Source organism: Drosophila grimshawi, unplaced genomic scaffold (genome assembly GCF_018153295.1).
Source record: "Drosophila grimshawi isolate 15287-2541.00 unplaced genomic scaffold, ASM1815329v1 contig_1377, whole genome shotgun sequence".
Taxonomy (NCBI): domain Eukaryota; kingdom Metazoa; phylum Arthropoda; class Insecta; order Diptera; family Drosophilidae; genus Drosophila; species Drosophila grimshawi.
This window is the reverse complement of record NW_025062900.1, coordinates 15,067,572-15,081,438: the sequence shown is the minus strand read 5'-3', so window position 1 is coordinate 15,081,438 and position 13,867 is coordinate 15,067,572. Positions and strand designations below refer to the sequence as shown.

Genomic DNA, 13,867 nt, shown 5'->3' with positions numbered 1-13,867 from the left:
TGTAGCTGTTGGTATTGGTATTGGTATTATTGTTGTTGTAGTTGCTGTGGCAGCTGCTGCTGTTGCTGCTACGGCGGCGGCGGCTGCTGCTGCTGCTGTTGTTGTTGTCTGTTTCTGTTTCGCTTTTGCCATTGTCCTTTGCAGCGTTGCCTGCTCCTCGCCATCGGGGCTGGTGTAATTGTGTGTTGAGTTGCACGCCACAAGATTGTTGTTGTTGTTATTTAGATTCAATCGCCACAAGCCATCGTGTTTTAACTCATTTATTTCAATCTTATTTTCTTTGCCAAAACCAAAACGATAATCGTTATCGCTCATGTCTAACTTTAAGCCTACACCTTAGAGATGGGCGATGATTGAATGTGTACCCCAGTAACTGCTACTTGTTTAAAAGCAATTCCATTCGGACAAGTAGCAGTGACGCAGTCACGATTTTAAAAGAAACTGTGAAAATGAGGCGTATCACAAAGTGTATTTTCTTTGAAAAAGAACATTTAACAATTTGAACACATAAACAACTTTAACACGTTTTCTCTATGGTAACTTGCCGTACACCTCTATCCTGCATATGGAAAGTAAATCTTTAAATTGTATATTGTTGTTTTTTTTTTTTTTTGGTTAACAAATAATTACCGATAAATGCAGGTTGAATTTGCGCCATGATTTGAGTTGAATGTAATAACTAAACTTTGAAAGCTGCTTGTATTTTTACAAAGGAAACTCTGTGCCCGTTTTTTGGGCGCATTCTCATAAGTCCACTGACCCAAGAGTTCCTTTTTGTGGCTGCCTGGCGGCAAACCCTAACAAATCAAATAAAATATAGAAAAATTCGATATGAAATGGCGTTGAGCTTACATAAACCTCAAAATCCTTTGGCGCATTATCCACACATCGACTGGGAGTCGTTTCCTTGGGAACATGCGTCAGACTGAATTCCTCGATAATTATAGTTTTGGCCAGGTGTAAAAACACCGTTGCATTCGACCCTCTAAAGCCAAAACACGAACCAGGCAATAGATTCGATCTCAGCATATTTACTGGCGGATTGGCCATAAATTCCAAGCCTAGCAGTTTCCTAATGAAATTAACTTCTCCTATTGGCTTTGCTAACACATTAATAATGCTTGCGCCCAGCTCCTCGGAGGCATAGTTGATCCTCATCGTGGACAGGGCCATTGCTTCATTTTTTGTCTCCGGCAAATTGCCCTGGAAGGCACATCCCGATGTCATCACTTGCTTTTTGAGATTGTAAACATCGTCCATGAGAGTGCCGATTTTGCTTTTGAATAGCGTTTCCACTTGAGCATTCAATTCGCTCGAATCGCATGTTCCTCCAGCTGAGGGTCCTTTGCTAACCGCAGGGTCACCTGTGATGTGGTTGTATCCCTCTCTCTTCTCTGTGCAATGCCGTTGTTGCTGCTGCAATGTTTCCTGCGAGAGTCAAAAGTCAAAGTTAGAACAACAGAGCTAAATATTCACAGTTTGAATATTTACCGAGAGGAGGGAAATATCTTCTCTCAGTCGCGAAACTTCCAAATTGGTTTTTCTACTATTCCACAGCAAATGATAGAAAAAGATCGCAAGAAGTGATAATGTGAATAAATAAGTAAAATAGATGCGCTTTTTACATGCAGGTCTACCTGCATCCATAGTTATACTCAGTTAAAAATTGGAACAAGTTAAATATTTACAAAAAATAAATAGGTTACTTTGTTTTTAAAAAATACCAACGAAAACCGTTTTCGCTCAGTGCTGCTAAACTAACAGTTCCATTTGAAATTCAACAGCACTTATCGATAATACTGTAAATGGGAGAAACGATATCGATACATTGATATATTGATGTACCAGCTCTAACGAAAACAGTCAAACGCTCGCGGAGTGTACACAAAAAAGGAAAGGCTTTCTTTTCAGCCAGCTGCAGCAGTTGCAAGCACAATAACAAACGCTGGGGCTGCAAAAGAAACACATCGAATTCGACTAAACTTCAACAAAATTAGAATCAAAACAAAAAAAAAAAAAAACAACAACAACAAAACTGACTTAACTGTTAATAACAAAATACAAAATTTGAGTGAGAATTAAAAGGCGCTTTTTAGCGCATTTTTGTGCATTGAAACAGAAGCAGTGCAATTGATTAGAAAGTAAAAATTGATTTTTAACCAGTGACCAAGTGCCAACCAGCAAACAACAAAATGGTGCAAAAATTCCAATCGCCTGTGCGCGTCTACAAATATCCCTTTGAGCTCGTTATGAAGGTGTGTATCTTGTTTGCAGTAGGCGTGTCATAAACAGCGCCCCCTCTCTTCCCCCCTCATGAGTATGTCGCTCTCTCTGTGTGTGTGTCTGTTGTGTGTGCATGCGCCAGGCGCGTGGCTGTGTTAAAACTAATCGTATAAAATATAATTCTTACAAGTTATTAATTAAGCACAGCTGCCGTTGTTTCCGTTGTTTTTTCAACCAGCTGCTTGACTCCTTCCGCCAGCATTTATCTGTGGCTGTCGCATCGCATCGCGTGCAGCAGATTAATGAAATTAACCTTGACGTTTTCCATCTCTGTCTATCTCTCCATATTCATCTCGCGCTCTCCTCACGCTCTGTCTCTCTCTCTCTCTCTCTCGCTTTGTCTCTCTCTGTGTCTGTTGCTGTTCGCTCAATTGAATAATCCGCGTCTATAATTTCATGAATGGAGCGTCGCATTTGTCCGCTTTGTCGTTCGGCGGGTCGAGGTGTAAAGAACACCGGGCAGCTGCCCGGTTCGTGATTTGCATTCCATACAGCGACAGAGACAGAGACATGCAGGAAGTAAGTGATTATGGCCCATTGTCGACAATGGACAACAATCAACCAAATGGCACTCATAACACACGGCGGCCAATAACTAACAAGAATAATCAGTTGGTTAGCTTGGTGATTGGTGCTCTCCATAATTAAATACCCTTACATACATATGCTGATAGATTAAAGAAAATAATTTTAGAAGTGTACAAAATATCTTTACGAATTCAAAATATCTGATATGGTTTTAATTCCATTCCAATTATATTTTTATTTAAATGTTAAATTATTTTATATGGCCCTCTTCAAGGCTATTTGAATGTCCCAGCTGATAACATCGCAATGGCTCATTCCTAATCATATCGTGTCAGATACTAATTGACTATCTTTCTGATAAGCAGCTGCAAAACACATTTTGTTTTAGCTGTGTAACTAGAAGGCTAGCTGGAAATTTGATTAAATTTCGCATAAAATTATTGCGTCGCAAATACGCTGAGAATTCAGTGACCTGCTGTCGGAAATCAATTTATTATGATTTTAAATGAAATAGTTTGCACTTGTCGTTGGGTGTAACAAACGCAACCCATCAGAGTGTCATTGACTTTAGAATAAAAAAAATAGAAAAAAAGAAAGAAGAAAAAACACAAACAGCGAGAAATTGCGTAGTCATTGCGCAGTGCTTTTACTCATAGAAAGACTAACTAATTGGCTTAACAGTAAAAATAATCGCTTTAAGCTACACAAAGTCAGCTATCACTTTTGTTGACGCATTTTGTCTATGTGGACTACAGACCCACACAATCTGGAAAGTGAAGAGAGCGTTTCGGTGATTAAAAAAAGTTAAGAACTTGAGACTTTAATGAAAATACGTAAGACTGATAAGAATAGATAGCTTCTCGAAATTAATGCTGATCAAGAATATATTTCTTTGCACAACTTTTTGTTACTCATTTTCAATGAGTTCAGGATATTGAAAAGAAAATAAATGCTTTGAAATTTTATATATTTAAATATATAATTAATTATAATTTATTGACAGCAAAAGCGCACTTTTGATTAAAACTAACAAATATAAACACTTTATCTCTCAACCATTTTAAAAATAGAGAAACTGACTTATCATTTGCAGAGTTCATTCATTTCTTTATTGAAGAATATGCAAACATATTATTATCTCGATTCTTCTTGCTAGTTAGCTGGGAAAGCATACGCTGCAGAAATGATGTAAAACACTGACTTACAAAAATAACAATAAAATAGTTGGAACTGACAACACGGGATGTGTTGTATTCAAAAGCTTCTTCTTTAACATTCAAAAGAAAATGTCATCTATTTATAAACGCAGCAGGAGGCGACATAATGAAAGTTGTGAGTTTGTTTACATTGACGTAACAACGAATAGATAGTGGGCTAAATGCATGGTGCTCAAGGCCATCAATATCAATTTGGCATCAGCGTCAAGCCGCCAACGTGACAATAATTTGTGTTTTATTTCGCATACGTCACATGGGCCGAGAGTATTTGCACACTTTGTCTATATTTAGAGGCGACAAAAAGCTAGACCCAATATCGTGAAGTAAACCAACAAGACAACGTTTAATGGGCAATTAGCATTTTATATGACTGCCGACTTTGCTTAACGGCAACAGTGGCAACATTATACCAGGCTATAAATCTGCTGTGAACGGCAGAGCTGAGTCTGTGCATCAGTTGAACTTATGCTTCTTTTCACACGGTCTGAATAATTGAAAGTTCAACGTGGCACAACTTGAGGGTGTAAACAAAAACAAGTTGTCAAATCGACAACATTTTCCCAGCCGAGTGACAAGGATCACGTGCCGGGCACGTCGCCTGCATGCCTGGCAACTTTTTAAATATTTATGCAGTCGACTTAATTATCCTTGAGCGTGTGAGCCCTTCAAATGTCAGCGAATGCCGTTTACAACTTTAAAGGGCGTGTGACTGCGGTTAAAAATTTGTTAAAATACAATAATTATTGATTTATTCTTTAAAATCAATAAAAATGCAGGCAATAAAAGTATCGGCAACGCATCGTCGAGAAGACACAACACAGTCAATATACATTAAATAAAATCTTCCTACAAAAAAGAATAATATAGAATAATATCTGGAAGCACTTTAATTTAATTCCACATTAGTTGTGTATATATAACAAAATATTTGTATGCTGTTGAGTTGCAGCCGTATTTGTTTAGGTAGCTGCGTAGAAATTTATTTTTCCGTATTTGTTTGTTTACGCCTCTTGGCGAGATAATGAGGGCAGCATTAAGCAATAATCATAAAGTACCGAAAAATTGTTTAGCTTAATTCTCTTGCAAAACCTATAACCGATTGCTGCAGTAATTAGAAAGTTATTTTTGAAACGTAAATAAGTCTCTACTTTAAAATCACATTTATTTATTCAACTGCGATCGTAATTCTTATTTAATGTTAACTCTGCCATTTGCTTTTCAGTTAATATATATATATATATATACATAAAGTAAATAATTTACTCGAAACAGGTTCAAGGCTTTATTAAATTCGTTCTAAAATGCCTTCAAAATACCTTTGCGATGCAGAAAACTTTTATATTTTCACCTTTGGCACACATAAATAGACAGCTGTTTTTTCTTTAATTGGCAATGATTATGCAAATATTTAGCTTACATACATATTTATATTTATATCTCTATCAATATCTGTTGAGCCCATGGCTATAGGCCAAGTTCAAGTACACTTGCATTTCATAAATTGGCTGCTGTTTAATGGCAATGAGCCATTGGCAGAATGCCGACAATAGTCGACAAACATGCACACATAATGCAACTACAACTACAACTACAACTATGACTGACTCTTCTCATTCTTAGGCTTACGAGCGACGCTTTCCGATATGCCCCCAGATGCCCATTGTGCTGGATTGCGAGGTCATCAAGGACGAGTGCCTGGAGAATGGGGCCAAAAGGAATACAAGTCGTCGCTGCAAGCTGGCCGTCGATGCGCCCTACATCTTCAAGAAACTGATTGGCGTCGACTATGTGTTCTTTCTGCAGCACAACTTCTTGGACATGTCCAATCGAACGCTGAGCATCGAGGCGGTCAACGAGAGCTTCTCGTCGCGCATTGAGATCTTTGAGCGTTGCCGCTACTATGTCCATCCGGACAATGCCGAATGGACATGCTTCGATCAGACCGCAACGCTCGATATTAAGAATTTTTTCGGGTTCGAGCATTCCATGGAGAAAATGGGCATGAAACAATACACACAAACGACGCTCAAGGGCAAGGAGATTATTGAGTTTTTCATCCGACAGCTGGAGGATGAGGGCGTTACGCATGTGGAACGCTGGATGCCGCCACTGGATGCACCCAAATCGCCTACCACAGAACAACATCATGATATACTGCTTGATGGTGATTTTATAGCACGCAATTTGGGTCAACTATCGCCCATGCAGGAGTCCAAGCTGTTGGAGCTGCGAAAAATGCTCGATGGTGTCGATGATCTGGAGCGTATGCCCAGTTATCAGACCATCTTGCGTTTCTTGTCAGCACGCGATTGGCACGTCAGCCAGGCCTATTCAATGCTCTGTGATTCACTCAAATGGCGCCGTGAACATCGCATCGATTCACTGCTCAAGGAATACAGCAAGCCAGCCGTTGTTGTCGAACATTTTCCGGGTGGCTGGCATCATCATGACAAGGATGGCCGACCCATCTATATACTGCGACTGGGCCACATGGATGTCAAGGGTCTGCTCAAGTCCCTTGGCATGGAGGACTTACTCAGATTGGTCAGTTGCCTAATCAATTTTAACTCCATTCATTTTGAAAACCATTTTTTCCTCAGGCTTTGCATATTTGTGAGGAGGGCATACAGAAGATTAATGAGTCTGCCGAGCGTTTGGATAAGCCAGTGCTAAACTGGTCGCTTCTGGTCGATCTGGAGGGTCTATCCATGCGACACTTATGGCGTCCCGGCATTAAGGCCTTGCTCTACATCACCGAAACCGTTGAGCGCAACTATCCGGAGACAATGGGCCGTGTTTTGGTCGTACGTGCTCCACGAGTATTTCCTATTGCCTGGACAATTGTTAGCGCTTTCATAGGTGAGCTGACTATCTTCGATACTTTGTCTTTAATTTAATGCTTAAACGTATTTATGCCATTATTTGCAGATGAGCATACACGCTCCAAGTTCTTGTTCTATGGCCCAGACTGTGAGCACATGCGGGACGGACTCGCTCAGTACATTGATGAGGAAATTGTGCCAGATTTTCTTGGTGGCCCATGCAAGGTACATTTTGGTGGTGGGGAATCATTGTAAATCTCAAGAACTGTCTCAAAATTTTCATTTATTTCTTGTATATATATTGATGCAGTGGTCGCTCGCAAGTCAAAATGCATCGATTCCAAAACTGATTATAACTCATGTATAATTCATATAATTATTCAAGTAGTTTTTATCAATGTTCTTCAAAATTATCATGGCCATTTCTAATTGATGAGCGACCACTATTTAGAGATACATACAATATAATATTTGATTGTTATTTTCGTTACTTTGTTTATCCAATTCTGTTTTCAACTGTTTGGGCGCTCCTTAGACGCATTTAACGCATGTGGAACAAGTCAATCATAGATACCTAACGCATTGTTATTTAGCTGAATGCGATTGTGTAAGCAGCTTTCGAAACTCTCCTAAGACAACAAAATCACTTTGTGCCGTTAATTATGATTTTTGTTTTTCTAATTGTTCACATTGTTATTCTGTCCTATGCCTTTGTGTTGCGAACTATGTCAAGTCCATACATATTTAAATATATATATTTATATATATATATATATATATGCGTTTTGCTGCTGCGCTGCGTACGCTCTTCATTGTGCCCATTGTCCGTGTGGTCCTTCAACTGTGTACACATACACACCCCCCCCCTACACACACACACACACACTTTGTACCTTGAAAACAACAATTAAAAAAAGCTTAGCATAGCAAATGCCAATCACTTAATGATTGTTACTAAATGTTGTGCCTTCTTTCCACCACAGACCATGATACACGAAGGAGGCCTTGTGCCCAAATCACTGTATAAGATGAACTCACTGGAGGATCATGATGATGAGACGCCCGTTGCGTCACGTGCTGCCTCCGCCAGCGTTGTCGATGCGAGCAACGAGGGCAAGCGATTGTCTGCTGCACATCAGCATAATCATAAGAATCTCTACAAGACCATTGAGCTAAAGCCTGGTTTTACACACGAGCTCCTCATACGCAATACGGATCCAAAGAGTGTGCTCACCTGGGACTTTGATGTTATGCGCAATGATATGCATTTTACGCTCTATCGCTTCACCGAAGATCTGCCCGAGAAAAGTGGTGCGTAAATGAATACATTTCACTGTTCATCATTAAAGCTTAACAATTTCCAATCGCAGATGCGGCTGTTTCCTATTTTGATCTGCAGGACTTTGTGGAGGGCGCCAATTACTTCAGAGAGGAACCAACGCTCATTTGCCGACACAAGGAGAGTGTTCAGGGCTCGCATGTTATGCATCACAACGACAGCTATTTAATGCACTGGTTCAGTCCTTCGGGTGCGCATTTAAATATCTTCTACGAAGTGCTCAGCTCGGTTAACTACAAGGGCTCGATGACCAGCCTACAGTCGGCCTTCTCATCGAACTCATCGGCGGCCAGCTCCTGCCAGAGTCGATGATATGAGTCGAATAAGCAGAGCGACGTTGAGAGGCAGGCCACAACGTCGCCCTGCGCACACGGCGTGGATATGGATCAGGTTGGGTTGGATTTGCTGTCGGGCACACTCATGGAGAAGAGCTTGAATCTATTCGATACACCGGATATATTTCTTTAAGCTCGTTATTTGCAATCTCGTTTAGTAAAAAGTATAGTTCGATTTTAATTTTATTTTGTTTAGCACAATTTTGCCGTTTACTTTTGTCGAATTATCGGTTTATTTATAGCATATCAATATATATATATATATATATATATATATATATATATATATACATATATAAATTTGTAACAACATTAAGCCAAAAATGAAATTTGTGAATTAGGACTTTTACAAATACACACGGTTGTATCAAACAAATTCAAATATCACGCAATTCTCACATTAATTTCAAAAAGCGTCAATTAGTCCATTTCAGCAAGTATTAGCTTTTGCACATACATACATACATACACACATAAATACATACAGACATCCAAGGAAACAGACATAGAAACATACATACATAAGTATATACAACGTAATATTAGTAGCGCAGATCATTTTATATGGCTTTTTATAAGAGTAGCAATGAACGTAACGAAATTATGCCACGACATTTTGTGCGCTTTAGACACTAGAAATCAAATATTTAGAAATTTACATTATGTATGACTAATCAATGACTACATGTTACCTAATTAGTTTAATTCTGGGTCTAAAAATCAAACGATTAAATCCTTTTAGCCTATTGCAATGATTTCAAAACACATAATGTAAACACTTACACACAAAAAACGTTTGGAACAACATCTAAGCAAAATGCCGTTTAGAAATCGAAATTAATGCTGCAAATTTTAGAGATAAATATTTAAAGTTAAGCTCATGATAATGATAATCATAACCAATAATACAAACAGAAAATACAATTTTATTTAAATAGCCAAGCAAATGCAGTGCATGTTACCTAATTGTATAAGATAAAATAAAAATGCAAGTACATGTGTTTGTCAATATTCATTAATGATTTCGTCTATGATTTTTGTTGGGATAATCCGGTTTATATTTTATATTATAATTTAAACACGGGCGCCACATTAGTTGAAATCCCGCGCTGTAATTTCAAATTTGATTTGCAGTGTGACCGTTGCAGAACGTCAGACTTGCTCGCTTTAGAGCACTACACCTATCAGCTGGCGGCACTTGTGTTTATTACTGGCTTTTGATTGATAGCAAACAAGTTAAAATTGAGTAATAGTACATAAAATACTTATCATTTACTAGCATGTAAAAACTGTTCAACACAAATTTCTTATCATGCCGCTTATCAGTAATGGCTGAGTGAACAGCCCGCGCCTTGTGTACTCGATTCAGTCAATGCGAATTCTATTTTGGCTTAATGACCATAAAAAACGGATAAGCACCTGCGCCGCGAAACTATTGTAAAAGGCGTAGATTTGCAAAGTTTGAAAACAGTTTAAACGTAGCGCTGACCGTTAACACACAGCTAAATTATTCGCAAGCAAATGGCTCAAGCAGCGAACATGGTTGCATTTCAAAGTGCCAAGTAAGTGAATACACTTTCATTCATATAATTGTTGCTGCTGGCGTCGTGCAGTATTTGTTGTCTACGTGACTGACGATGGTCAATGAACGCAGCGATAGCGATGCGAACGCAAATCACTTGAGTGACTTACTCCAATCTATAACGGATTATTACAGGGGTAGGCAGGATGTCGAGCCGAAGAACATATACGAGGACACGAAGATATTTCCAGCCTTTCGCGGCGGTCCTTTGGCAGAGTATCGCGAAAAGGCGAGCTTCTGTTACAAGCGCATGAATGTTCTGCTGGAGGGCGAGGAGCACATTCGTCTAAAGGTTAGATTTACTGTCGATGTCATTGACCACATTAATATATTTATATATACTTAAATGTATATAATTAAAAATACATGCAAGCGTGGTGCAAAGTTCAATTTTTATAGAAACAACTCGAGACGTCAAAAACCTGTTAATCACATAATTTTTTTCTAGATCAGTAGTGTTTGAAAAAATCATCTTGTCATCTTGCTTTATTGATCTTAATTACACTATCTTTATAAGTACACGTAGCTATTTTGTAAACTGATCGCAAGCGGTGGAAAAATGTTGTGTATTTATCTTTATTATTTTGCTTAATGAACATGGGTAAAAGTTCAATTTTGATCCAATCGACTTAGTTTTAGCTTAATATGCACAACTACATAGAGAATAATCAGTTTTCACTGTAAGCAATTTCCTTCAATGATTACGAGTTAGCCTATCTGAAATTGTGTTCAATGGTTCAAATACTTCACAGAATAATAAAGTTTATCTGTTACTAGTTACCTTATCTAATCGCTGACTAATCAAAGTTTTGCTCTCCAAAAATAAACAGCACAAAGTTTGGCAGTGGATGGAAGAACATCCCGACTTTCAGCGGGAACCGGAAGCGCCCAGCCTGGAGCGTACAAGGGAGCTGGCCAACAAGCGGCATCATTTAATTTGGGAGCAAAGGTTCTTCGGCGTCGATGAGGTTGACTTTAATGCAATGCAATCTGTGTTTGTATGCAGTAATTAATTCTGACTTTGTATATTTTTTAATGCAGTATCTAACGACGCCGCATTTGATGTTGGCATTTGGCCAAGCAATCTTCAGCTATGACTTCAGCATGTCAGTCAAATTCGTGCTCTCTAATGGCATGTTTCCTAGCACCTTGGTGTCCAATGGCACTGGCCGTCTAGGCAAATATGTGGCGAAGATAGCCAATGATCGCATTCTGGGCGCTTATGCTCTGACCGAGGTCTCTCATGGAACGAATGCAAATGGTTCGAACAAATGCATTTATATATTATTTTTGACAAATTCAATCAATTCCATATATTTCATTGAAAAGGCATGCGCACACGCGCCACATATGATGTCAAGACAAAGGAGTTCATTTTGCACACACCGGACTTTGAGGCAGCGAAGTGCTGGGTTGGTAATCTGGGCAAGACTTGCACCCATGCGATTGTCTATGCACAGCTGTATGTGCCGGATGAGAAGCATCAGGGCTTGAATGCATTCCTGGTGCCCATTCGCGATGAGCGCACGCTGCTGCCATTGCCTGGCGTCACCGTTGGCGACTTAGGCGAAAAAATTGGCCTCAATGGCATTGACAATGGGTAATAAGAACAATAATTCGAATGGTTATATTTCAAGCATAACTAAATGCACACAAAACTAAAATTTCAACCAGAAAAATAATGCGAGGCAAACATCATAAATTTAAATTAAAATTAGAATTATTTGTTTTTAATCATCAAACATAATTTGTAAACTCTTGGTAACTTAACTTAACTTGTTGCTTAATGAAGCTGTGCTGAATATTTTATATATTAATATAAACAATTTGAATTTTTTTGCAGATTTGTAATGTTCAATCAGTATCGCATACCTAAGGACAATTTACTGTCAAAGACAGGCGACATTGATGCCCAGGGCAATTACAGCAGCCCCATCAAGGATAGTCGTAAGCGATTGGGAGCCTCTCTGGGCGCTCTATCAACGGGACGTGTCAATATCACATTTTTGGCATATGTATCGCTGAGCAAGGCAATTTGCATTGCCACACGCTACTCGGCCAGCCGTCGGCAGTTTGGCCCGAACGATAGTAAGGTGGAGTGGCCCGTGCTTGAGTATCAGTCGCAGCAATATCGCATTTTGCCACATCTGGCTACCACGATAGCATTGCGCGTGGCCACGCTCTGGATCTGCAAGATCAATGTGGATCTGACCATCAGGGGTATGATGGGCGAGGATACGTCCAAGGAGGGCATGGAAATACATGCAATTTCATCGGCACTCAAGCCATGCGCCACCTGGGCAGCACGCGATGGCATCCAGGAGAGCCGTGAAGCCTGCGGCGGTCATGGCTATCTGCGGGCAACGGGCTTGGGCGATCTGAGAAATGACAATGATGCCAATTGCACTTATGAGGGTGAAAATAACACACTCATTCAGCAGGCATCCAATTGGCTGATCAGCTTGCGTCGCAGCAATACCAATTTTGTAGACGTGTCGCCGTTGGAGACAGTCTCGTTCCTGAGTGATATGAATGTAATACTGCAGATCCAGGGACAGGAGCGTACCCCAGCTCAGGCTCTCGATGTGAATAGTGCGTGATTATTATAAATTCATTGTAACGAAGACATATATACTAATGGAGACTTTGCATATTACAGATTTGCTTAAGGCGCTGAACTGGCTGACCGCCTGGCAACTGGATGAAACAGTTAAACGGTTCGAGAAGCTGCAATTTGACGGCAAAGATGCATTCGAGACACGCAACAATATTCAAGTGTTTGCGGCACAAAAGCTATCCATTATCTATGCAGAGGTGGGAATTATTCTACAAATCTAATGCATAATTTATGTGTGCTAAAAGTGATTTTGACTTTTTGATTTTCACAGCGCACCATTTACTATGTGTTTTATAAGTTTGTGACCGGTCTGCCCGCCTCGCCCGAGCAGAAGGTGTTGCTTCAGGTGCTGTCATTCTATGGCGCCAATTTGGTTACCAAATACTCAGCTATATTCTATCAAGGAGGCTATTTCCGCAATAGTTCGCACATTGAACTGTATCAGCGTGGCATATTGGAGCTATTGTCAGTGCTGAAGAATGAAGCCATTGCCTTGGTGGATGCAATTGCACCCACCGATTTCGTTTTGAACTCGCCGCTGGGCATGAGTGATGGCAATGTGAGTAACTGTTATTTAAGCATTTATCAAAAATATTATGACTAAACATTTGCTGCACTCGACAGGTTTATCAGCACTTGCAGCGCGCCATTGTGTCCACGCCCGGTGTACACGAGCGTCCAGCCTGGTGGCGTGATGTTACTTACAAGAATTATTTACAACGCGGCAAGTTGTAAGATTCACAAAAATCAAACTTAAACAAAAAATATCACATTTTATTATTCTCTTATTAGTATTTTAAGTTTTATGAGTGCCTTTGTCATGAATGTCACTATTATTTGAAACAGTCTTGTACTTTAAAGCTTCGTGATATACTATGTATGTTCATGTACATATAAAAATGAGCAATAGTGCTAATTATAGTTTACACTTCAATACATCAAGGTTTGCAATAAACTTATCTTGTTGACGTTGCTATTTGCCCTTTTAGCAATTGCAAATTTTATTTACAACTTTGCTTAAAGGTTCAATTTAAGACTGCACTAAACAAATTGAATAAATAACGAAATCAAAAATAACAAGGCTGTGTAATATTCTCGTTGATTTTATACTTAATACCTTCCTGTTCTGAGATTTGCAGATTAC

At 39.4% G+C, this 13,867-nt stretch overlaps 3 protein-coding genes across 4 annotated transcripts; 2 read left to right on the top strand and 1 right to left on the bottom strand.

The window, feature by feature from the left end:
• Window positions 1-457: 457 nt before the first annotated feature.
• Window positions 458-1,710, bottom strand: LOC6562054 (SUN domain-containing protein 1). The gene is made up of 4 exons (XM_001988064.2): window positions 1,492-1,710; window positions 853-1,428; window positions 631-797; window positions 458-559 (listed from the first exon to the last, which is right to left on the bottom strand). The coding sequence occupies exons 1-4, from the start codon at window positions 1,645-1,647 to the stop codon at window positions 532-534; spliced, it is 927 nt and encodes a 308-aa protein (XP_001988100.2). The 5' UTR covers window positions 1,648-1,710; the 3' UTR covers window positions 458-531.
• A 330-nt stretch (window positions 1,711-2,040) lies between these two features.
• On the top strand, window positions 2,041-8,761 carry LOC6561649 (protein real-time). Its single transcript, XM_001988065.3, has 6 exons — window positions 2,041-2,255; window positions 5,649-6,572; window positions 6,629-6,887; window positions 6,957-7,075; window positions 7,834-8,161; window positions 8,221-8,761. Exons 1-6 carry the CDS (start codon window positions 2,193-2,195, stop codon window positions 8,499-8,501), a joined length of 1,974 nt encoding a protein of 657 aa, XP_001988101.1. The 5' UTR covers window positions 2,041-2,192; the 3' UTR covers window positions 8,502-8,761.
• A 932-nt stretch (window positions 8,762-9,693) lies between these two features.
• On the top strand, window positions 9,694-13,699 carry LOC6561650 (peroxisomal acyl-coenzyme A oxidase 3). 2 transcript variants are annotated; one of them, XM_032735752.1, is made up of 9 exons: window positions 9,694-10,086; window positions 10,242-10,398; window positions 10,937-11,074; window positions 11,148-11,367; window positions 11,436-11,706; window positions 11,950-12,698; window positions 12,766-12,920; window positions 12,995-13,282; window positions 13,348-13,699. In XM_032735752.1, the coding sequence occupies exons 1-9, from the start codon at window positions 10,046-10,048 to the stop codon at window positions 13,456-13,458; spliced, it is 2,130 nt and encodes a 709-aa protein (XP_032591643.1). In that variant the 5' UTR covers window positions 9,694-10,045; the 3' UTR covers window positions 13,459-13,699. The 2 variants fall into 2 exon arrangements, with proteins under 2 accessions (XP_032591643.1, XP_001988102.1); XM_001988066.2 differs by lacking the exon at window positions 9,694-10,086 and having other exon boundaries at window positions 10,147-10,398.
• Window positions 13,700-13,867: the final 168 nt, after the last annotated feature.